At 46.5% G+C, this 25,321-nt stretch overlaps 1 protein-coding gene across 3 annotated transcripts in view; it reads right to left on the bottom strand.

The window, feature by feature from the left end:
* Window positions 1-2,409: 2,409 nt before the first annotated feature.
* The window catches only part of LOC135904140 (probable chitinase 10), a 37,360-nt gene continuing 14,448 nt past the window's right edge, over window positions 2,410-25,321 (bottom strand). Inside the window, exons 4-9 of one of the 3 annotated variants that reach the window (XM_070531879.1) lie at window positions 24,654-24,854; window positions 16,340-16,551; window positions 14,740-15,067; window positions 12,437-12,775; window positions 6,658-6,852; window positions 2,412-2,959 (exon numbers count right to left, since the gene is read on the bottom strand). In XM_070531879.1, the coding sequence (XP_070387980.1) occupies window positions 2,786-2,959; window positions 6,658-6,852; window positions 12,437-12,775; window positions 14,740-15,067; window positions 16,340-16,551; window positions 24,654-24,854 (1,449 nt within the window). In that variant the 3' untranslated portion in view covers window positions 2,412-2,785. Of the gene's footprint in view, window positions 2,960-6,657; window positions 6,853-12,436; window positions 12,776-14,739; window positions 15,068-16,339; window positions 16,552-24,653; window positions 24,855-25,321 lie in introns of all 3 variants that reach the window. The other 2 variants (XM_070531880.1, XM_070531881.1) reach the window with 2 other exon arrangements.

The raw sequence follows: 25,321 nt of genomic DNA, 5'->3' as shown, positions 1-25,321 counted from the left end.
ATCTTCCTCCCCCCTATGAAGATGTCTATGGAGTTTTGCAGATTGTGCAACGCCGACATAGCGCTTGCTTCGGATCATGTGCCACCAGTATCGGGAGTGTTCCCACCGTGACGCCAGTAGCACGTGCTTATTCAGCACTTTTGAACGCTTCGGCCAGAGCGGCCGCTGCAGCAGGAATCTCAATTCAACGTGCGCATTACAGTGGTACGCCCACCCCACCACCGCGTAGTAACTTACAAGATATACATGTAAACTGGTAGCGAAGCTTCCATAGAAGTACACATGTCAAGAAAGTGGCGGCTCATTGCAACTGCTGCCATCTACGTATCGGGGAAACAACTAACATCAAGCAGAAGATAAAAATAAAAAGTGACGTCTCAACCGGAAATGGCGGTGACGTCAAGATGTTATGCTGCTTGGCGCGAAAGTTTGAGTTTCTTTAGCGTCCGGCATTTCACCCATTACGCCAACAGTTATTTTTCTTTTGAGGCTGAAGCGAGATAAGACTCACATCTAAAGCGCCAGTGTCTCAATAAACTATAGGAGTGGCGTATGTCTTAATGTGGACATAATTAGGTTATTATTCACGACAATTGCTCCAGTAGGCTCCTTACGAAGGTGAGCGAATAGGTCGGAAATAAATGACAGTGTCACACAAGTTCGAAAATCAACTTCACTTTTATTCGTCCAAAATGATGCGACCAGTATAAGTGTCCAAACAAAACATGTTTCATTGGATGAAAAGTACTATGGCCATCCCATAGTCGTAATGTATAGCAACATATGCGAAACGTTTTCACAATATCATTCGCAATGCCGCGCGACACCATGTATTCATGTCCAACAGGTATCGGAAAAGACAACATTGTCCAACATTATTACTTAGAAAACGTTCCACTTACTAATTTTGCTGCACGTCGGACTCTCAGTGCCTGTGTTGTATCGCGACGTTTCTGCGCGGAACGTTGCGCATTTATCGTCACGACGACGCACAGCGCGTCGGATGCCGCAGCGTGAACTTTCACGATAACCAAAGTCTCCACTCGCATCTTTCGCCAATGAACGCCATGCGCTATAAGGTCACGCAAAATTTGAAGTGATGCGCACGCCAGACTTTGAACAAACACGCAAGGAAATGAAACAAAAACAGTCGGATGAAACCGATGCGTTCAAGTGAGTAACGCCATTCTACACGACCTAATAGCTGGCTTGCACAGCCTTGCCAAGTCTTGCGCCGGAATTATATGCTCCCAAGCGTTCCGCTCACAAGCGAGCATAGCATTTAGCCGGCTGTGCCGCTGCTGCGTCCGCTTATCGCTATCATGAACCGCCGCGAGCGAAGCTCATCGCTAGCGTAAATCGCACAGCCAACGCCTTCGTCACTGCCCTGTCGCCTTTCAAGCGGCGCACGCACTGCTATATGCCATGTTATTTTGCACGCGGACAGTTTGGGAGCACTGCAATCAGTGCACGCAAGCGGGTACCTAACGTGGTATTTTTTTTTTCACAGGCATGTAATCCTGTACCCTATATATTGTAAAGCACCCTTTCAAGAGCTGAGGAGTAGCCGGTGTGTTCAATTGTGCGTCGACAACTCCTTATATCATATCAATAACACCTAACAACAAGCACCTTTCCCTGCACTTTTTAGAGCATGAGGGGAAGGGGGCATGGTAACTATACCTATGTACGTGAATGCGACAAGAAACATCAGCTGCCTCGAGCAAAGCGTGCAATGTACATACGAAGGAATTTTGGGTATTGACCCATCGCAATGATAGCACTTCGCTGCTGCTTCACAGGAGTGTTTTGGTGTGGACCAAAGTGCTATAACGCAGCACTGAGTGCCGTCTAAATGTCATAAGTGCGTGTGTTATCACAAGGAAGTACCCTCTCAGCTTTGCTATTTGAAAGTTGTTGCGATTCGGCCAATTTTTTCAAAAACTTTTTTATGTTGCCCTTTGAGTTACGCTGCTGTACTGCGAACCAACGAACGCTCTTGCCAAAAATGTGCAAATGCGAACGGGGTGTCTTAAACACCGCGCTAGTGTGCAACATCCCGCACGACTTTGTAATTTGTGTGGGATCTGGTGCGATTCCCGAAACACTTAACAGCGATGTAACCTGCGCCCGCATTTCTCAGACCACAACGTGCAATACTGCGGCGGAAGGCGGCGACGCTGTGCGCACCGCAAGTACGCAGTTGTTCTTAAAACGATGTTGTCACTTCGAACGAGTTCAGTGCCGCAGGAATCACCGAAGTCCAATTTATTTTTTGTATTTTCTTTCTTATTTCTATAAATGGTGATTCCGCCTGGATTTTCAGTCGCTAGAGGCGCCTTTTCGATGGAATATGCGCCTTGTGCTCTGGTTCTGATCCAGCTAGTCTGAACCACCACCATGGGCCAGGCTTCATCTTCGCACCAAACTCCCCTACTCCCCCATTTTAGCCCTGATTTCTCACGCACCGCGAAACGAAGCCAATGCGCTATTTTTTAAGTCAGAGAAGCGTTTATTATTGGCGCAGAAAAAAAGAACTAGATCGTCCACACTATCTCGCACCTACGTTAGGACACAAAATTTTCGTTCAGTACAGCAAATTCGAGCCATCAATTCCAGCTGGCTCATTTAACGTAGGGAAACAACTCCCCTTCCTTCCGGAATGAAACTCCGAGATCCGCGCACGCCTGTTGAGCAGCGCCGTCGGCGAGGCGTGTCTCGTGCAGAGAGTGAGGCCGCTTCCTGGTCAATCAATCCCTGCACGTCCCCCGTCGTCACCGACAAGTCAGCCGGGCCCCGTGGCCACGGCACGTATGCGCGGTGACTTGACGCCAGTGCACTTTCCAAAGACGTCATCCAGGTCGATGTCGAACACGGCCACGGGCGCCATGCCCATTTGGTCCGCGTACGTGCGGTTCATGCGCTGCTGCAGCGCGGACTCGTCGGCGAACGTCGCCACCTGGACGAATGTTACTATGCTGTACGCACAGCAGAGAGCGTGGCGCAGGCGAAGTAAAGAAGAGGCGGACAGCCCTGGCGCAGTCGTTTAACGTGTCGCAATGTCTAATCGGTCCAACTAGAATAGCACTAAACACTATATTCGGTTGTCCTCGGCAAAAAAAAAAGGGGGGGGGGGAAGAAAGAACAAAGGCGAGAAATACCTTCGTAAACATTATGCGGCTGCAGATATTGTCACGTTGCATTGACGTTAGAATGTAAGTGCCAAATGCGCTATATAAAATAAAGCTATTTAGCAAACTCGTGCCCAGAAAAACAGCAATACACAAAGCACAACTAAGGGTCAAATGCGTCGGCCATTCATAAGTGACTAATCGTACACTGCAGCGTAATCGCTGGTTTGCCTTCCAGAATGTGCAGAAGTAAGTACGCAACCTGATTAGGCAAGACTCTTTCGCTATTGAATCGGCTGTGCGGCATTGTGTTAGACAGCGCTACGTACAGGATCGGCCCACATTCCTCGCGGTTGCTAAAGCTACGCAGAAGCTGTGCGACATTGCACCACCTTCAGAAACGCCTCGGGTCGCACAGGTTTTAAGGTTTCCTCCTCCTCCTCCTCCTCCTCCTCCTCCTCCTCCTCCTCCTCCTCCTCCTCCTCATCATCATCATCATCATACAAAATCATCAAATACAAAATCATCATCATCATCAGCAGCAGCTGCCTGGCTACGCCCACTACAGGGCAAAGGCCTCTCCCATACTTCTCCAACTACCCCGGTCATGTGCTAAATGTGGTCATGTTGTTCCTGCAAACTTCTTAATCTCATTCGTCCAACTAACATTCTGCCGCCCCCTGCTAGGCTTCCATTCTCTTGGAATCCAGTGCGTAGCCGTGAATGACCACTGGCTATCTTCCCTCCTCATTACATGCCCTGCCCATGTCCATTTCTTTTGCTTGATTTTAACTAAGATGTCATAAACTCACGTTTGTTCCTTCACCCAATCCGCTCTTTTCTTATCCCTTAACGTTACACCCATAATTCTTCTTTCCATAGCTCGTTGCGTCGTTCTCAATTTACGCAGAACCATTTTCTAAGCCTCCAGGTTTCTGCCCTGTAGATAAGTACTGGTAAGACACAGCTGTTATACACTTTTCTCTTGAGGAATAGTGGCAATTTCCTGTTTACGATCAGATAATGCCTGCCAAACGCACCCCAGCATTTCTTATTGTTTTGATTATTTCGATCTCATGATCCGGATCCGCGGTCACTACCGGCCCTAAGTAGATGTATTCCCTTACCCCTTCCAGTGACTCGCTACCTATCGTAAACTGCTGTTCTCTTCCGAGACTGTTAAACATTACTTTAATTTTCTGCAGATTAACTTTTAGACCCACGCTTCTGCTTTCCCTCTCCAGGTCTGTGGGCATGCCTTGCAATTGTTCCCCTGAGTTACTAAGCAAGGCGATGTCGTCAGCGAATCTCAAGTTACTAATGTATTCTCCGTTAACTCTTATCCCCAATTCTTCCCAAACCAGGTCTGTGAATACCTCCTGTAAACATGCTGTGAATAGCATTGGAGAGATCGTATCTCCCTGCCTGTCGCCCTTCCTTGTAGGGGTTTTATTGCTTTCATTATGGAGGACTACGGTGGCTGTGGAGCCGCTATACATATCTTTCAGTATTTTTACATACTGTTCGTCTACACTCTGACTACTTAATGCCTCCATTACTACTGAGGTTTCGACTGAATCAAACGCTTTCTCGTAATCAATTCAAGCTATATATAAGGGTTGGTTATATTCCGAAAATTTCTCACCTGATTGATAGTGTGAATATGGTCTATTGTTGAGTGGCATTTACGAAATCTGACCTGGTCCTTTGATTGACAGAAGTCTAAGGTGTTCCTTATTCTATTTGCGATTACCTTAGTAAATACTTTGTAGACAATTCAAAGCAAGCAGATCGGTCTATGATTTTTCATGTCCTTGGTGTCCCCTTTCTTAAGGATTAAGGTTATGTCGGCGTTCTTCCAACATTCCGGTAAGCTCGAGGTAATGAGGCAAAGCGTATATAGGGTGGCCACTTTTTATAGAACAATCTTCCCACCATCCTTTAACAAATGTGCTGTTACCTGATCTTCCCCATCTCCCTTCTCCCTTTGCATAGCTCCCAAGGCTTTCTTTACTTCTTCCGCCTTTACTTGTGGGATGCCAAATTCCTCTAGGCTGTTCCCTTTTCCATTATCTTCGTGGGTGCCACTGGTACTGTATAAATCTGTATAGAACTCCTCAGCCAATTGGACTGTTTTATCCATATCAGTAATGATATTACCGGCTTTGTCTCTTAACGCATAAATCTGATCCCTGCCTATTCTTAGTTTCTTCTTCACTGCTATTAGGCTTCCTCCGTTCCTGAGAGCATGCTCACTTCTATCCATATTATATTTCCTTATGTCAGCCATCTTACGCTTGTTGATTAAAGTGAAAATTTCTGCCAGTTCTATCCTAGCTGTAGGGTTAGAGGCTTTCATACATTGGCGTTTCTTAATCATATCTTTCGTATCCTGCGATATCTTACCGGTACCCTGTACGGGTACGTACCGGTACGTGTACTTTTCATCGGTGGAGTACCAATGACATGTTCCTTTCAAAATAGACCATAAGACATAAGCACATATACGACTGTGTAACACGCATTCGTTAGTGACGCCGAAATCCGCGCTTCTCTCGCGTGCGCTCATCCGGTACCTACGTAGAGCCCAAGCATCATCATTCGTTAAACATGTCATCGAACAGCCAGAGCAGAAGTTATGCCGTCCCCATCACAGGATCGTCGTCGCCGTCGTCAAATACGCACTCCGGTCAGACACGCAGCTGTTCACATTTTACAAACACGCTGGTCCACCTATTAACACTTTGACTAACACCAAACGATGCTGGCCAGCTGGCTTCCTGCAAAATACTACGCATAACATCGATTGCCACAGTGCCCACATTGCCCACATGATTCCCACATCGATTCCCCACAACCAGTCCGCGGCTTTGCAGCAAGGGACTTGTGGTTGGTAGCGCTGTCACCCTTGTAGACATCTGTGCCGTGTATTGACATACCTTCAGCCGTCACTGGCAGCAGACTACCAGCAAAGTGAGATCGACGCAGTAGTTTTCTCTCTAAGAACCGCATTGGATGTATAGTGTTGAGCGATTGAAACGCGATAATCGGCTCGCATGGCGACCCGCGCTGGTGCATTGGTGTATCCGATGTAAGCCAGCACCTTTGAGAAGCATTGTGAGTACATTTAGCTCCCGAGCAATCATTCAGCGCTCATGCATGGCGCAAACAGCGCCGACCACTATGCATGCCGATTATCGACTTTGAATCGCTCAGCGCTGTATGTACACTGTACCGGTACATGTATGTATGTATGTATGTATGTATGTATGTATGTATGTATGTATGTATGTATGTATGTATGTATGTATGTATGTATGTATGTATGTATGTACATTGTATGTATGCGCGTATGTGCCGCTGAGCACACGGGCATGTGTGTGTGTGTGGGTGTGTGTGTGTGTGTGTGTGTGTGTGTGTGTGTGTGTGTGTGTGTGTGTGTGTGTGTGTGTGTGTGTGTGTGTGTGTGTGTGTGTGTGTGTGTGCTCGTGCGCGTGCCTGCGCGCGCATCATCACTGCCGCTTACGTGCACAGTTTGATTGTCAATCTCGTGGGCGACCATGAGGCACTGAGGATGCGAGGCTGTCGTGCGAAAAAGCATACGGCATACGGAGACGTAGCTAGTCCGGCCGGGATGACGCGTGGTGTTGTCCCATTGGATCATACCCAGCACAGGAGCTCCCAGCTGGGCGGCCGGTGCCTTGAAAGTCTCAGGACCCACCTGCGACGATCATCCAAATACACAGGTGCAGATATTTTTAGACCGCAGATTTTAAGAACCCGTTCCTGCGTTGAGCGTAGGCGTGCGTCGGCGGCCTTATACCTAGCGATATCGAGCGTAACCGAGCGAAAGAGCACAGGCAAAAGATGAAAACGAAAGGGGAACGCAGCGGTAGATGAAAGAAGAGCGCGCGAGAAGGAACGTGGAGGAGGAGGTTACGGGCAAAGCATGAGGCAGGAAGTGGAGGAGTAGCGGAGGGGAATTAATGGCCTGAGCATGCGCTGAGTGGCTGGTGGCCATGGCATCCGCCCCAGCGTAGGCGATCTGATCTGCACTTCCGAGCTGAAGGGGGAGGGCAAAGTGGCGTGGGGTCGAAAGGGCTTTATCGGCTTTATGGTCGTGCGCAGCGTCAGCTGCTCAGGTCAGTCTGCGGTACCGGCGTGTGTGACGTGTATCACTGCTCCTGCAAGGGGCGATGGTGAGGGCTACGAGTAAGGCTGGATGTCACGGTCCCTTGCGCACTGTCAGCGCTGACACTGGTGGTACGATAGTACGATGGCTACGATATGGCGCCAGAGTAGCGCGCATCGTCTGTATACAAACAACGCGCGCTACTCACATAGTTCCCTTCCTAATGTAAGCCTACATAACCATAATACAAAATATTGACACGCGATATGAAAACATGTATAGAACTGCGCTCAAATTTTGCATTAGGGAGTATCGTAATGGTGTGTGTGTATGTGTGTGTGTGTGTGTGTGTGTGTGTGTGTGTGTGTGTGTGTGTGTGTGTGTGTGTGTGCGTGCGTGCGTGCGTGCGTGCGTGTGCGCGTGTGCGTGTGCGGCTGCGTGCGTGCGTGCGTGCGTGCGTGTGTGTGTGTGTGCGTGTGTGTGTGTGTGTGTGTGTGTGTGTGTGTGTGTGTGTGTGTGTGTGTGTGTGTGTGTGTGTGTGTGTGTGTGTGTGTGTGTGTGTGTGTGTGTGTGTGTGTGTGTGTGTGTGTGTGTGTGTGTGTGTGTGTGTGTGTGTGTGTGTGCGTGTCACTTCAAATACAGAAATATGGCAGAGTGACTGAAGGATTCCATTGCAACTTAAGAGTCCGGACGCATCAAATGTTGCTCGCGTAAACCAAGTTTTCCTCGTTTGCCAGAAGCCTTCCATGCGTTCCCTATCATTATGCCATTCGCCAAAGCCGTTCCTAACCAAATGCTCGACCGTACACGAATTGCTTTGCGTATGCGGACCAATATTACCGTAGTCCGCAGTGTTTCCCCGAATCGCGTTTACTAGGGTCACTCAAGCCTCTCGAGACGCTTTGAGGCTGTGGCGCCGTTGCCCGCAGTTTAAGCGCAGGCTAAATGGGTAGATTTTGCAGCGATTTTACAGATTTAAAACTCCACGTACCTAGGCCGATCCAGGACAAATGCAATGCCGGGCCGACGCGCGGCGGAGGTGAAGCAGGCGTTAAGCACTTCGCTTACGGGGGCCGATACCGAAGATAGTGCAATGCCGGGCTGACCCGCGGCGTTGGTGCAGTTCGCCATAAAGGGGCCCACATACACAGCATTGTTGGCCATCCCTCTTAACAGAGTGAATGGGCACAAGGTTTTTTTTTTTCTTTCATACATAACTGTCTTCGCCGAAGAGTGGGTGCGACTGAAGTAATCAGGATGAACTGCGCCGGAGCGATCGTCGCCTTTTCTTCTAAGGAGAAGAAGCGGTACTTTCTCAGTACATTAAATTTCTTTTTGGGTAAATCAAGTGACAATGATGAGCAACGTATAAGAATTCAACTGTTTAGCGGCTTACCATGTACCACGCATGTAAACCGCAATAGCACACCCCCTTAGGAGAAAACGAAGGTACCTTAAGCATTCGCTACCGTATGAACTTACAAATAAGAGCATTGCAGCTATTGCAACTAACCTGCGATGTTCACAACATTTTTCCTCGGGAGAAAAACAGGAAGGAGAGACAGCTTTCTATGTGGTGCCAGTCAGGCACTTACGCAGGATTGTTTTTCGAGGGGGTGGGGGGGGAGAGGTGGGAGGGCAACGCTAGGTAACTTTTCTGTGCAAATAAGAGTAGGGGTACCTTTACAAGTGTAAATGTATATAATGCCCACCGTTCACCATAAAAATGTGTAATTCCGCAAAATAGAAATAAAGGAAGGCGTATATCTCACAGGTGAGAGATATACGCCGGTGAGATAGACCTCTCCTTTGCTTGACGAACAAGGAACCACATCAAATGGACTCGCGCAGGAAAGAAGCGCGGGAAGAACGCTACCAAGAACAAGTGAAAAACAAAAGTGTAAAGTAACGACTTCTAGTAGCGTGTTTTTTTTTATTACCTCTCGAAGAACTGCAGATAAATATACATTTGCGGAAAGATAACAGTTCTTTTGGATCCCTCCTTTACTGCTTACCAAATTAAGTGGAAAAACAAACTCGTATTGTTATTTGGGAAGTTGCGTAAGGATGTGCGGCTGCCGGTCGCGTATAGCCGCGCAGAGCACAGGACTCTGCGGTTCTAGAGGTATTCCGCCCACCACGGAACGTCATAACATCCACATAAGCATAGCAGAGAAGCAGCTAAGTCAGGCGGTTAGATTGATAACGGTAGAAGCGTCATTCAACGCAAACAGAATCCTTCTTCATTTCCGGCGGCATTTTCTCTACTTTCTTTCTAAATAAAAAGGTCTTGATCCATAAATAGTTTCAAAAGCAACGATTAACTTTGTTGATTTTCGTTTTTCCTTCCTGTTTGGCTGTTGCCTCGGCTCTCTCCTTTAGTAGATCACTTAATTTCTCAACTCCTTGTGACTCTTGTTTCCAGTTGCAAATTTTGCATGAGTAGTGCTGTGAAATTTTGCATGAACAGGTAACGGGTGACATTCATATTGCTTATGGGTTTAACGGTTATTGCAGGAGTGGTCATGGACACTGTTTCGCATGATTTTATTTCCCACCTTATCTAACCTATATATCACGGGTATATGGTTCCGAGGATATGCCAGCGTCGCGGCGAGCCGTCACTCGAGGAAATAATCAAGCAAAAGGAAAAGTTAAACGCAACTGCCATTAGACAGTTTTAAAATAGCCTTTGTCGTCTTACGTACGTTAAACGTAATCACTTTTGAAGGACGTTACGGCGCGCGGCCTTTCAAGACTTGTAGTTTACCGTACGGGAACGCAAACGCAAAAGAAGACGTTATAGAAGAGGGCGCCGTCTGGTGCTTCGTGCCAAACTTATCCAAGCCAAGACAATCACCAACAATCCTGTTGCTATTGCGACGCGCCTCGTTGCGTACGGGTGCCGGAATCGCTGAACGATCTCAGGAATACGACGCGCAATGCGCTCCTATCTAACGTTTCAGGTGAGTTTAGAGAAAGCGAAAGCTTATTTCAATAGTTATTGTTGATAACTGCGAGTCGGAATTCACTTCACGGCTGCGCTGCCATCACGAGAATTCACGCTGAAGTGGGAGCCATGGGTGCCGTCATGTTCGACAACGCTATTTCTTAGCTTAAGTAAACATTCAAACATAAACCTGGCCAAATAACGTACGTTACCATAGCGCACGTAAACTGCAGAAACCCAGTAACGTTCAGAGCATGCTCAGTGATAACAATGCTATTTCTTTACGTATGCAAACCGTTTACGTGCAATGCTAAACTAAAACTGTCTGTATCCGGCCGCAGTTCGTTCCACAAACATACGAACCAGCTGACTACGAACTGAATCACTTTCCTTGTGACTGGATCAGTCTAACAAAGAAGGTTAAACTAAGGAAGCAACAGCGATGCGCGTGACAGTTACAATAGATGGTTACAACTGAGCGTATCTCGAGTTAATCGCGGGGGCACCGAATTGATGAGAAAACTGGCCTTTACACGCTATAAGATGCCGATAACTACCGCCATCCAAAAGATGTGAAAGATGCAGCAAAATGTTGAACGCCGAATCGTTGTGAAGTCTCAAGGATGATTTCGCGGCGCTTTAGGAATGCGTGTGAGCAGTGGTGGCGCGGGTAGGGCGGAGGTGGGGGGGGACGACCCCCCCCCCCACCTTTGGTTACGTGCCTGGTGCCAGCACAAATTCGTATATGCAGGGTATATATCATGCAAGAAGATGTAAAACTATCAAATGTCACGTAGCTGGACAGAACAAAGGTTGTGTTGTTTGCCGCCGCTGGGAAGTACCCTACTTTCTTTATTCCGCCTAATTAGATAATTAGTCTGAATTATTCAGTCCACTTCTAAAATATCGTAATTAGATTCGAAGTGTCCATAAAAATTTCTAGAGCAACATGAAAAACTCTCGATACACCTTTCTGTTGCATAATACGTTCTGCATAGTAGTGTTTTTCGAGCGCGAAAGGAGCCCGCAAATACACGGAAATTGCCGCATGATTGGCTGTTAGATACACTTTGCGTGTACTTATTATGTAATTAAGCGGAATGCCAGAAATAATGTGAATATCTCCAAGCGACGGCAAACAACATTACCTTGGTTCTGTCATGCTACGTGGCATTTGCATATTTTTTAAATCTTGGAGTATGAAAGTTGGGATATCCTTTATAGTTTCTCGTTTCGTATACGTCTACTCCGTTCCGTAATTGTGTTTTATTGCCGTATTGATGCTCAATATGTAGCAATTGATTAATGTTTTTTTCTTTTTCTTTTTCGTCTAATCTTTTATCCCTTGGCTTGTGTTGTTAGTTGTCTTACATTTCTACCTTTCTTGTTTTTGTTTCACTGTGCAGCAAAACTACGTCTTCAGTGTTGTTCCTGGGCACATTTCATTGATTGATTGATTGATTGATTGATTGATTGATTGATTGATTGATTGATTGATTGATTGATTGATTGATTGATTGTATTTGCCTTCCTGTACGTCAAACAGACAGACAGACTAAAATTATCCAAGGGACACTTAACCGCAGCGTCTCGTAGAAAGCTTGCGTTTAAAGAAGGACTCTAAAAATACGTTAAGGCGTCCTTATTGCTGAGCTGTCTAATTTTTCGCCTCTCAGGCGCAAGTGCCAACAATAATGTGTTTAGCACAAGAAACACCATCACAGAGAGGGGAGGACATAAAGACTTGACGACCGCTCATTTTCAACCATTCATTTTTTCCAGATATAAAGCACATGAGAGGTATTCTTTTTTGTAACTAATGCGGACCGCGCATGTTCTCGCAACTCGCATAAAGCTAACGACACAAACAAACACTTTCCAGAGAAGGAATTTCTCAATCAAACTAACCTACAGATGTGTCAGATGTGTCAAAATGCGCCAAATGCACCAACAGCAAGAAACTGCGAACTTTCTTATTGGGTGATAAAGTGTGCTGTGGAAGCTCCGGACGACTAGGTGGTGTGATGAGATTAGGAAGTTTGCAGCCGTATAGGATGAAGCTGGTTGAGAGGAAGACCACGTGTTACTGGATATTGTCGGGAGGCGCGTGCTCTGTTTCGCAGACCACCTACTCGCATCGATTGCGACGGTCGCGGCGTATGATCTGACACGGACAGCCGCTTAGCCCTTTCAGAAGTATAGAACATCTTCGGCGCCGCTCACCGAAATGCTGTATCCCAGATTCGCCTTGTCGGTCATGTTGAACGTGCTGAGCGCTGCGTTGAAAACGTCTGCCGCTACGCTCTGGTCGCCGCTGCACCTGACGACATTGCGCAGTGATGGGGACGCCGTGTGCGTGTGCGTCTTGATGATGACGTAATCAACTGCGCTGACCATTTTGTCGAGGCTGTAGCGACTGAGCCGCGACTTCACTGGCGGGACGGTGACAATGAGGCGCAGACCAGTGTCGTTAAGCCTCGTTAGCAGCTTAAAAAAAAGGTCCCGTGTGTAGACGGGACGGCTGCATGGGTCTCCCGGATAGTTCCAGTCCACATTTATTCCCTGCGGGAAATAATAGGGGTAATGAATCAACCAATCAATACATCAATCAATGAATCCACCAACTGTCGATTTCCCGAGCCCAGGAACAATGTCCAGGTCTGAATAGTGTCGTATGGGTACATTCAAAAAATGAGAACAAGTTCAATACAACTACAAGAGGACATCAGTAAAAACGAGCGAAATGACGCAGGGACAAGCAGAGAGAGAACATTTTGGCAAAATAAAACGGAAAAAACAAAGTTCAAATGAGAACACAAATATTAAATTATCACCTATCCAACAAAACAGAAAAACCAGGTCAACTAGAAACTAGTATACAAACAGCGACTAAAAATATTGAGATCAACAAAATAAATATTGTGCAATCTTTGTATTTTATGAATAGTGGTGTGTTCGCTGTGATAAGCAGGAATGTGAAATCACCTATCTCACACGTAACTCGAAGCACGATGCAACTCCACAGTAGTTTGTAGTAACTGAGGACACCAAGAAGAAGAAAAATCACTTCTTACTGCTTAGTACTTTACTACTACTACTAGAACTAGTAGTAGCAATGGTAGTAGTAGCAGTAGCAGCAATAGCAGCAGTAGCAGCAGCAGTAGTAGTAGTAGTAGTAGTAGTAGTAGTAGTAGTAGTAGTAGTAGTAGTAGTAGTAGTAGTAGTAGTAGTAGGTAGTAGCAGTAGTAGTAGTAGTAGTAGTAGTAGTAGTAGTAGTAGTAGTAGTAGTAGTAGTAGTAGTAGTAGTTAGAAGCAGTAGTAGTAGTAGTAGTAGTACGAGGTGGAGGAGTTAGTAAATAAAGAATGAGAGTAACATTAGTAATCATACCGACACACTGAAGGAATAGTAGGATACAAGAGCAATTACAGAAACTGATGAACACACAATCACCGTGCACGCATAAAACATTTAAATGTACAAGTACACAAGGCCTACTAAGAGCACATTGTTCACCAGGAAAAAAAAAGAAAGTACCGATGGCACTAAATGTGATGGCAACCGAAGACCACCCATATAGGATAAAAAATTATATGCACGCACTAGTTATTACAGACGATTTGTCGCCAAGCAATGCTCGTTAATATTATTGCGTGACAATAAAATAGGCAAAAACTACAAATGCCCCGAACACTAGTCAAGCTGAAAGCCAACCCAGGTAAACTCGCCGGCGTGTCGTCGCCTTCACCCAGTGGCAGCCCTTATTTTCCGAGTGTCGCGTACAGCTTTCGTGCCGCTTCCTCCATCTTGCTGAATCTCGCGGAATTAGTTTTGCCATAAAAGTTATCGCTCGGCGCAAGACGCGCCTGGTTGTACCGGAACCTTCTGGACTCCTGTCGACGATTCTAGCTGCAGTCGTTCATGCTGTCGCCGAAGCTTGTATGATCAGTCTCACGCGGGACTCGAATAATGTTGTCACCACATTCTGGGACGCACCCGACAGCCAGCGATGGCGCCGAAATCTCCGCCGAATCACGCAAGAATAGCCGACGCGCGTGACCCGCAGATCAGATTTGTACGTCCGACAAGTGTGGCTCCCTCTTTCGTCGAGCTTGAGCGTTACTCGCTTTTTTCCGAACGCAAGCTCCCCCAATGAAGAGCTAGTCTTCCGAGTCACGCCTATCGCAGTGTCTCGTTCTTCACTGTCACGAGAACGCGATGTCCGATCACGTAACATCCATCAATGATGTGTCAATAAGAGCGATAGTGGCAACAAAGAGCGGGGCCACAGCTCGCACCGTGCACGCTTCCCGCCGCTCGCGTCGGCTGCGCAGTCAGCGCGGAGACCCGACACAAGAATTGCGGTGGCCTCGTTCATAAGCGCAGCAGTCGTCAAAACAATAACGAGCGTACAGCTACCAGCCCACTATCTTACATGTCAGTAATTCTTGTTTTGTTGTTCTTTACTTTTTATTTTTCCTAAGATTCCGTTTAAATGCCCGGAATACGATATCAATGTATAGCTTACCTCCCATAATGTGTTGCTGAGAGCATGATCAGTCGCAATTGTCGCGAAGTTATGCAGAAGGGAATCGTTTGCGGCGACCAACGAAAGGTTGGCGCTGTCCTCGCGCTCTCCCCCGACGGTGAAGTACACGGTAATGTTATTCGTGCGGTGCATGAGTCGGCCGTTGGTCTTCAACTGCAGCAGAACGTCCGTGTAGTTCCTGAGGCTCTGGTACTTCCACGTGATCGCGCCGGAGGTCCCGTGCACCGCGTAGCTGTACACGACGATCTCAGAGCAGTAGTCTACCGGCAGATAGTAGAGCAGGTACAGTTCGTCGGAGCGTCGATATCTGCGAGTGCCCGAGCGGCCATCAGGCATTCTGTGCAGCTCCACGAGCAGCACTCGTGATGGCGCGACCATTTATTTATTTATTTATTTATTTATTTATTTATTTATTTATTTATTTATTTATTTATTTATTTATTTATTTATTTATTTATTTGTGCTATCAGGAATTACAGATTACAGAAGCTAGAGGTAAATAATAAAAACCAGAATCCAAAGTAAGACGGTATGCATTAGGCATGATATACAATAGCATAATAGGACAATAAATGTTATTGCAGTACTACCTATAAAAAGTAATCATGTACTTGCGAAAAAATGCACGAGAAGCACGATGCAGTCATACCTCCCAAATCTATAAGTTAAAAAAAAATTAGAAACGGATGCATCAACGGTGGGTGTGGCTGACTGTGGGAGGTGATTCCACGCTCTAGTACAGATGTTTTCGGGTAGGAAGCACGTAAACACGTTCCCGTATTCGGCGTCAACGTGAACTCCTCTCCGATCTTGTGAAACGCCAGCCGGATTCTTTCGCAACGGCATAGACCGCCGGAAAGCACGTTGTGTAGCTGGAGGAATACGTGACCGCGACTCGAACAGTAAAATTCGACGATTATAGTGCGCAGTTTAAAAGGCATTGATGGGCTAGTCGGTGGGCCATTACATCTCACACGTACATACACACACAGAAAGGACATGCACACAAGGAACGCAAAGTTGTGCACAAGAAATATATGAAAAAAAAACAAGAGCAAGTCTTGAAGCGATAGAAATTGATAAATGAAAAGACAGGTGTATCAGTTGCCCCGCGGTGTTACCGTCTGACAAAGTGCGCCGCTGTCTTGCACTTCGATTATTCCTAAAGGGGGAACCCAAAAAAAACATGTCATCTTTTTTTGTGTATGTTTTACTCTGTCCCTCGTTGACGTCTCACTGCGGTCAGATCACGTGCGCTTCTCGAAGGACACAAAGAGGCGGGTCTTTGAACAAAAATGCAGTAGTTGCAGTAGCTGTGTATGTTCTTTCTGTGTGTTCGTGCACGTGTCAGATGTAAGTGCGCTGCTTCAATATCAGTGCACAGTCCGACGAATAGTGCGCGGGCAGGTGTACGGGGGACAATGACGCCACACTATTATACCGCGAAATGCCACAATTGTAATTCATTCCATCTTGTTTATTTTTTCGCCGATTGAAATGACAGGCGTGTGAAGGCCTGCCCGCCCGCGTGGTGAATGCGCCAGTGCTGTACCATACAGCGCCACCTATGAATGCTCACTTAGCATTGAAGACGCAGATTACTGGCCGCAATTGTACATCCTTCGGTCGCGGAGCGAGGGTGATGTTCGCTCCCGGCAGGTAATGGGGTAGTTTAGGGATTGACCATGGCCCAATCTTCCTGCTGCAGTACTGTTGCATGGTCTCGCCCGGCGGCAGGAGGAGGTTCTCTTCAGGGTCATATGTTTCCCTCGGTAAGCCCGGCGTTGTCATCTTTGCGGGAAGATAAAACAGCGAAAAAGTCGAAAGATCATTGCAAGAGTCCAGCTGTAAATAACCTATCCCCATGCTGTAATCTAAAATTTCATCGCCACATAACGCATATTAAAACAAGTTATCACACGGAATACGCATTCTCATCAGGGCGCGTCCATTTCTTGGACGACCTGTGTTGTTCTCACTCTATTTCGAGTTTTTACACTCTCACGTTAACTACTGCATAACCTCCTGGGGTAACACGTACACTACTCACCTAAAGCCGATACAAACCATTCAAAACCAGGCAATTAGAATAATCACGTCCAATCCACACACCGCCAATGCTAAACAGTTACTACAAGCAAATAACATTCTAGACGTTGCAGCCCTTGTCAAGTACAACCTTGCCACTTTTCTTTTCAAACTAATAAATGACAAAACATCATTATCGCTAATTCCTATATGATGTCTAGCAAACCCCAAGTCAACTCGTTTTGCGCTGTATAATAACTTCATTCTGCCCAATGTGGCCACTAATTATGGGAAACAGTCAGTTCACTTTGCAGTCATATCATCATGGAGTACATTACCATTTGTCATAAAACTCCTGAAACCCCATCGATTTTGTGGTGAACTGAAAAATTTTCTGTTATGTGATATGTAAGTGACACTATGCACTGTATTATCCAATTTTGGTTTTATACCTGCCATTGTTACGTACTCCAGCGTGTAATTAATTTTTTTCTGTAATTTTTTTCTATTTCTTCCTGTTTTACTTTAGTTTTATTTAGTTTCAAAACATTGCTTACTGCTGTTATATTGTCTATAATTTCTTCGTCTACTTATATTTGTATCTCATTATTTATCATTGCTGCAATTGTACCAATTGAGCTGCTGTTGCTTGCCAAATGAACTTTTATGTTCGCCATGAACAGGAAGTCCCAGTTCAGTTTTAACTATGGGACCTTCTCTCTGTATACCACTATCTGTATAATATTTTTATGTAATAATAAAGATTGATTGATTGATTGATTGATTGATTGATTGATTGATTGATTGATTGATTGATTGATTGATTGATTGATTGATTGATTGATTGATTGATTGATTGATTGATTGATTGATTGATTGTATTTTAAAGCACAATTCTAATCATGGGCGATATTATTTGCACCAGAAACCAAAATAATATAATCGAGTAATAAACAAAGCCTTAATAAATTTCTAAATACACTTTTTAAAGCATGGAGTGAGGGAAGAAACTTTACACAATATGGAAATGTTGAAACTTGGAAGTGCCACCTTATCACGCTGCGCACACGGACAAAGCAGGTAAGCTTACGCTGACGGCAGAGTTTGTTGTCGCTTAACCAAGTCATGCTGGTCCGCGGAATTTAGTCCGTCGTGCGCATCCAACATAAACGAACTTGAATTTTGATGGCAAGGGAGGTGACAGCAGCATCTGAAAATCCGCAGCTTATCACAGCTGCGTAGCTCCTACGTTATAGCGCTGGGCATGCTGTTAACCTCGATGCAATAAGGTTAGCAGCAGTCGCGCATTCAGTCTCACCAATCTTGCACAGAAAATGTTTAGTGACACATTTTTCTGGGTCTCTCTGGAAAGGTTTTTTTAATTGAACGTACCTGCTCAGTCTGCTCTATTGTGAGCGGGACGGACGGACGGACGGACGGACGGACGGACGGACGGACGGACCTGACCGACCGACCGACCGACCGACCGACCGACCGACCGACCGACCAACCAACCGACCGACCGACCGACCGACCGACGGACGGACGGACGGACGGACGGACGGACGGACGTACGGACGGACGGACGGACGGACGGGCGGACGGACGGACGGACGGACGGACGGATGGATGGATGGATGATGGATGGATGGATGTTATGAGCGTCCCCTTTGTTACGGGGTGGTGGGTTGCGCCACCAAGCTCTTGCTGTTATACTGCCTAATGTCCTACCTAGGTTTTAAAAAAAATAAGAAAAAAAACACTATGAACTACTACACTAGAATTTTTCTATCCCCTTCTTCGAACTGTGCTATTGTACGTCTCTGTTTTTTGTCGTTCCTCAACTTTTCTTCCACCAATCCTCCAATCGCCTCTTACTAAAGCCTATTGCGGACATGTTTACTTTTCCACTGCTCTCGCTAAACCCAAGGTCTTCGAGGAGGCCAGTGGTGCCTAAATCGACCGCTGCGTAGACGACTTCGCATTCAAATAAAACATGCTCCATATAGTCTCCCTAGCTTTACCGCAGTAAGCACATGCTGCTTCTTCCGTCTTATATGCCGCTTTATAGGTGTGTGTTCTAAGGCATCCCGACTTCGCTTCGAAAAGTAATGAGCTTCCCTTTGAGTTATCGCAAATGGTTTCTTTTCTGATTTCGTTTTTTCCTCTTAAGTAGTTACTCATGGCAGGTTTCTTTTCCATTGCCGCCAACCATGAGATTATTTCAGCCTCTCTGACTTTCCGCTTGACCTTCTTTCTTGCTGTGTTGCCCACCCTACAGGCCGCATTTTGGCCGCATACTGCATACTTGCGACCTCTACAACAAAGCGCCCTCTATAATGAAGGATTTTGGAGGTCCCGAGCACTTTGTTGTAAAAGCATTTGACCGCACTATAACGCGAAAAAATTTTCATACTAACCGTGAAAACAGTCTGCTCAATATTTGAAAACCATTCGAAAATTATTTTGAACTCGATTCTATTCGCCCATTGCACTCGACTCGTATTCGTATTCCATTCTGTTTCCGAAATTGACGCACCCCTACAAAGGATGCAGGTCCAAAATGCCTGCGTTGGAAGTGTTGGCACACTGCGTGCGCGAATCCATGGTGATTTGGAAAGCGCGCACCATGTTTGTTTGTTTGTTTTTTATTCTTTTTTTTTCCACACACTGTCGAGTATCCAGATGGCATGATAACAAGGGGTCAGATAGATGCGCTGGAAAATGGGGCCCATTGATATGCCAGTAAATGTGAGGCAAGGGCAGCTGACTTCAGCAATCCTTTCGGCTCTGACCTCGTTACTGCTACGACAGCACTTTGCTCGCAGAACACCATGTTAATGTTGCTTGCCTTTGGTCAGATTTTTTTCCTCAAATAAATGCGCACACCCACTACAGCGGACACGGTGAAAATTTATATTCTACTTCACTTTAGGCGAATTATTATTAACTTGTTAGCTTACAGGCAACAACGCCCTGAAGAAGAAAAAAAAGAGGCCACAAAGCAGTGTTTACGTAAGCGCGAAAAACCAGTAACACGCATAATTTGTTATGTTGTTAAGACTTCAAAAAATATTTTTGCCGTTAGGCGTGCAACCCCAAGTAGTAAGCAATTATAGAGGAGGGTTTGTGTCTACTGGAATTCCAGGCATGGAATGGAACAGCTTAGCCATTCCAGGAAGCGGTAATAGCCCAGCTTTCTTTATTCACAGGAGTTATCAGGAGAGGAATTACGGGGATTTCCATTCATCCTAATGGAATCGCAATCAAATGGCGGGACCCACGCTGCAACTCTCGTACTGACGCGATATATTCGACTATTCATTTCGTTGCGGTAAATGAAGTTCATAGACCTCTAAACCCTAGACAAAATAGTGACAAGCCTCAAAGCGCCACGAATAATTTAATACAATAGCTTTTCTGGAGCCAGTTTTGGTTTCGTTACGAATGAGGATATTATGTTATGACGAGACCACCAAGTATGAGGTTACGTGAGAGCACGACATTGCGACGTTGTGGCACTCACTCCGGTGAGCTATGTCGCCTCGTATGCTGCTGCTTATTGAGAGGGCCAGTCTAACTGCATAGGGGACGACCAAGCGCGCTGAAGCAAATGTAAACCAAGTACCAATGTCCTGCTCTTACGTGATGACATACGACGCTATGATGTCTCAGCATGGTAGAAATGCTAATATAATTAAATATTTAGGGTTCTGTGAGGCCTCGCAGTACTATTTTCTGGGGTTTAGAGGTGCCAGACCTTGAGCGACAGCAGAAGTAAAGAAAACAAGAAAATATTGTCTCAGTACGCCTTTAAACATTCCATATGTGTGTTCGGCAATGCAGCCCAATATGCCCTCCTTAGAAACACAATATATTTTACTTTGAGCTTAAATCTTCAATTGCCAAAAATTAGCGAACTTTCGAAGGATTGCCTTCAAGGCAAAGAAAGTGCGAGAGACGTGAAAAAGAACCGCGTTGGCTACGTACTTGCACGGAGCCACGTTGGCGAGCTCAAACGTGATAGCAACTAATCCCCGATGCTGCACACAGACAGAAGGCATGAATTGGCTTCAAGCAAAAGTGACAGTCGATGGCCACACCCGTCGTGCTCGATGCATTGCCATCTGTCGTCAAAACCTCCTCGTCCATACGCCGTCTGTCACCAGCAAGAACATTGACAGAGGTCCAACAATTGCCATGCATTATTTATGGCTTATTATCCATCTCAATTTGCTTCATTCTTTCAACAGACATATCAGCAACTGTGGAAGCCACGACCATTGTATTCAATCCACCTCCGTTTCTTAAGGCCTGATCGTGCCTTTGGTCGGCGCGCATTCGTTAGTAGCAGGTTTGAGGGCCCGAATATTGGTGCGCGTAAGCGTCGTGTTTTTTTTTTATGCGAAGCATATTACGAGAGCTCAACCCAGCTCCTCAGGCGCGGCGGTGTCGCTTTGAAACCACGTGACACCGTGACGTCACGACAGAGGAGAAGTGGCTCTGGCTCAACTCTTGCAAGATGGGCTGGGTGGGAATCGAACCAGGGTCTCCGGAGTGTGAGACGGAGACGCTACCACTGAGCCACGAGTACGATGCTTCAAAGCGGTACAAAAGCGCCTCTAGTGAATGCGGTGTTGCCTTAGAAACGAGCTGTTTCTAAGGCTCAGGCGTGCGTCGCTTGCTCAGGCGCACATTTCGTTGCCGCGCCGAACGCTGCGTTGCTCGACGCTCACCGCGTCCAATGCGGGGCGTCCAAGGCGAAGCAGAGTAACGCATGAGTTGTTTCTTCGTCTAGCCGAACCAAATATAGCCAAGCAACAGCAGTTCACCAAGCTAAACAGTGGTTCAACAACTAAAATAAAGGCTAGTATGCTTCGCATCCTGGGCTTAACCTTACCTAAGCCACAGCCATTTTTTTTTGTTTTCAAGTCCTGCTCATTTACTTCCAGCCGGGAAAAATTAACACCACACCAGCTATTACCACGCAAAGAAATTATTTGGATATTTGTCAAGAGGCCTCTGCGACTTCTGCATTAAATATTTGGCGTTTAACTAATACTTTAATTGTTGATTACTAATTATTGTGGATTAATGGGCTAAGCAGTCATGGAATATAAATGCTATGAGTTGCTCAAAAGGACACCGGACAATATTAATTTGTTTGCATTCTCGTAAAGCACAGGTAGTCTTTTTTTTTTCTTAAGGCTAGGCGCTGGTTTACTAAATCACCCTGTATATTTGGTCATTTGCAGATAGCTCACTTTTACGCCACAGAAGGCACGTGCCAACGAAAGTGATGCGCATGCGGCCACGTTCCCCCGGCGGATTGTTAGATTTATGACATGCGTGGAGTGAGGAGCCCAAAAACTCGCCCCGATGATGCCCGATGTTTTTTTATATGTGTGGGACGTAGAAGGCTGTCCCCACGGTCTCTCAGCGCCCCAGCACCCATGACGTTGTGCTGCTGTACCCTAACTCGCAAGTTCGACTTTTGGCCAAGGCAGTCGCGTTCGCGGTGGAAGACAATGAGCGATACAAAGCCTACTGAAGCTTCAGCGCACGTTAAAGAGGATCTCTTACCCACTCGGAGCGCGAACCTTTATTTTTGCGCTTTGAGAAATCCTCTGCCTAACTTCTCAAAAGAACCTGTGTCTTCAAAATCGAGTTTGACTGTACCATGGCTTGAATTTTATCGACAGTTTAATTCCAAAACACAAAGAAATACCGGTTAACTGTAGTAAACCGAAAAAAAAGTATTGACTGTGGACTTGGTTACAAGGGGATATCTGATACATTCTGTGCTCACATTATCGTCTAGGAACCAAGCAATGTAACGTATCTTCCTGCTGATCATCATGCCAACGCAACTGAAACTTCCAGAAACGGACAGATTTGTTTTCCCGGAGTGTCATCATGGCCGATGGCGCTACTGGATAAGAAAGGTCGTAATTAATGCTAGTACGTGCACTCGCACCAGCACGCCATAGCCACGCTTAAGCAATTTAACTACATTTAATATATATATATATTGACCGACATCATTGACACATTGACCGAAATCTGATGTGTTGGGACCCATTGCATCGTGAGCGGTTACAACTCCATCAGAGGAATATGAAATGTGAGCACGTTTACAGCTGCAACGCTTTGAGAATAAGTTTGCACCCTTTTAGGACTCGTCCACAAACAATGATCCTCATCTATATTTCATGCATTTCCTGTAACACACTGCGTTCTCTATACTTTCCTATGTCAAGACTGCTATGGCACGCTGAAAGTACTGGGCACGCAGCGTGAAAGAAAAGAAAGGCCCGCAAGATGAAGAACAGTTTCGCGACAAGATAAGCCCCGAAGGTTGTGAGCAATTCTTACAGTGAAGTCACTACTGCCGTGTCGAATAGCAACGACGAGCTCAAACACCGCGCACAAACGCGACGTCTTGGCCATGCGTGAAAAGCAGTTAGCGCGCCGTCTAAAATACAACATGCCGACCTTGACACTTGAACGAAAAAACCAGTCAAAGACACAAAGGACAAGAGGAGAGGTTCACACCACAGCGCCTGGGTGGTCGTTGTGGTGTGAACCTCTCCTCTTGTCCTTTGTGTTTTTGACTGGTTTTTTTTTTCGTTCAAGTATGTACCAAATGGCCCAGATTTCAAACTCTGTGTATTTACGAGCGCAACGCTTTCCAATAGCGAAAAATGCACCTCGCGTTCACGCGCCAATTATTCGACAGGGGCACCCCCAGTAGGACGGAAGGACTACGAGATGCCCCAACTGCCTAAAGAGAGTCCTCGTAAGACCGACAAATTTAACACTACACAAGCGTCCCGCTCTGGCATAGATGAATATCTTCTCTTCCCTGTAAAGAGTACGAAGTAATCGGCCTTTGCGCCCTTCACTGTCTCTCTATCCTTCTGAATGATTCACCCCATTGTAGTGCGTCACTGCAAAAACGGGGGCGAATGGTGCCGCGGCCATTTTTCTTTGCGCGCGAGTACACAGTATGCCCCCGCCAATGTTATGGCGACAAAGAGAAGGAAAGGAAGCACTGCTTTGTGCTCCCGATCAGTGGCGGCGGCGGAGCATGCCCGATATTGCTACCCTCGCGCGAAACATATATCGTCGCTACTCTGTTGTTCGTTGGTATGCATAGAGTGCCGGGGAGGTTTTGCCACCAAACCCGGTACTCCTGAGCAGGTGCTCGCGCCGGCTCACGACTCCAGAGAGAATTAGGCAACAGTCTACATATTGAAGGACATCATTCGATGTTCCCCTTAAACGTCAAATATACTTGGTACGCACTTCCGACGCACTTTCGGAGCATTATTGGCGTGTTTATATTGCGCCGGGCGACGTCGTAATCGGGGCAACAAAATCTAGGAGCAAACCACTGCCGCTTCGTAACGCAAAAGGAGATATGCGAAATTCGACACGTGCGCTTGCACGCACATCTTGTATGACCCACACACGATGGCGGACGTCGCCCTGTAGAAGTACCTAGTAAAAGCTGCCTAGAAAGGTGCAGTAGCGCACGAGCTGGTGCCGTTGATTGTTGCCACCACCTGTCTTCTTTACTCTGCGTCCTCGTCTCTTGCGAATATGCTTGCTTGCAACCGAATATTGCGGGAAAGCATACTTCCAGTGTTTCGCGCATCTTCTCTTTAGCCCCGACACACAGCGCGGACGGACGTGTCACGTGGCTGCAGCAACGAACGCGACGACGCCGCGCACCAAGCGCGTCCGAGACGCGTTCCGTGGAGTCGGCGCCCTGCGGTTCCCACCAGAGCCCGCGGCGTAGACGTGCTTGCGGGGTGTGTTCGCGCGCCGAGCCTTGAGCTGCGCGCGCCCGTGCGCCTCACCTGCGTGGCGGGCCATGTGCTGGATGTGAGGATAACCTTGCTGAACACTCTGGTGACGTCCAAGTTGGGCGGCCGGCGTCCCGTGCGTGTGTACGGCAGCAGAAACACGATCAGCGGGATGAGCAGCGTGATGAACGCTACCGAGAGCAGCATCCACAGCAGCTGCCAGCAGGGACGGCCGCGTTGGTGATGCCCGTGGGTCTGTGTCGTAAACGTGAACCCGATGCGAGCGGCTTGACTCAGAAGCCGGGCGAGCAAATTACAAAATGCAAACTGCTGATTTACATACGTAAATAGAACGTGCCTACACGCCTACCGACACCACGAACACGTACAAATTATGGAGTCTTTTAGCGCTGATCTGATGCCTATACTAACTAATCGTGTATCTCCGCCCATTCGCTTTGGCTTTCCATTACGCGAATGTAAGTCCTAAATACAGACATTCCTTCTACATGAGTGAACCACTTTTATGCCGTTTATAGCCGAATTGCGTTAATGATTGCGTATTGTATATTTAATGTATAAAGTTGACACGTGTTGAACTGATATGCAAAAGTTCTGTCATGACTGCCATCTTTCTAATGTGCTGTTATTCATTTCCGTATAGTGTGGGCATCATTTGAAATTAACTACTGATGTCACGATTATTTTACTTTGTACATTTA

This window comes from Dermacentor albipictus, chromosome 1 (assembly GCF_038994185.2).
Source record: "Dermacentor albipictus isolate Rhodes 1998 colony chromosome 1, USDA_Dalb.pri_finalv2, whole genome shotgun sequence".
NCBI classification, from domain to species: Eukaryota; Metazoa; Arthropoda; class Arachnida; order Ixodida; family Ixodidae; genus Dermacentor; species Dermacentor albipictus.
The sequence above is the reverse complement of the archived record's forward strand: the minus strand, read 5'-3'. Positions and strand labels throughout refer to the sequence as shown.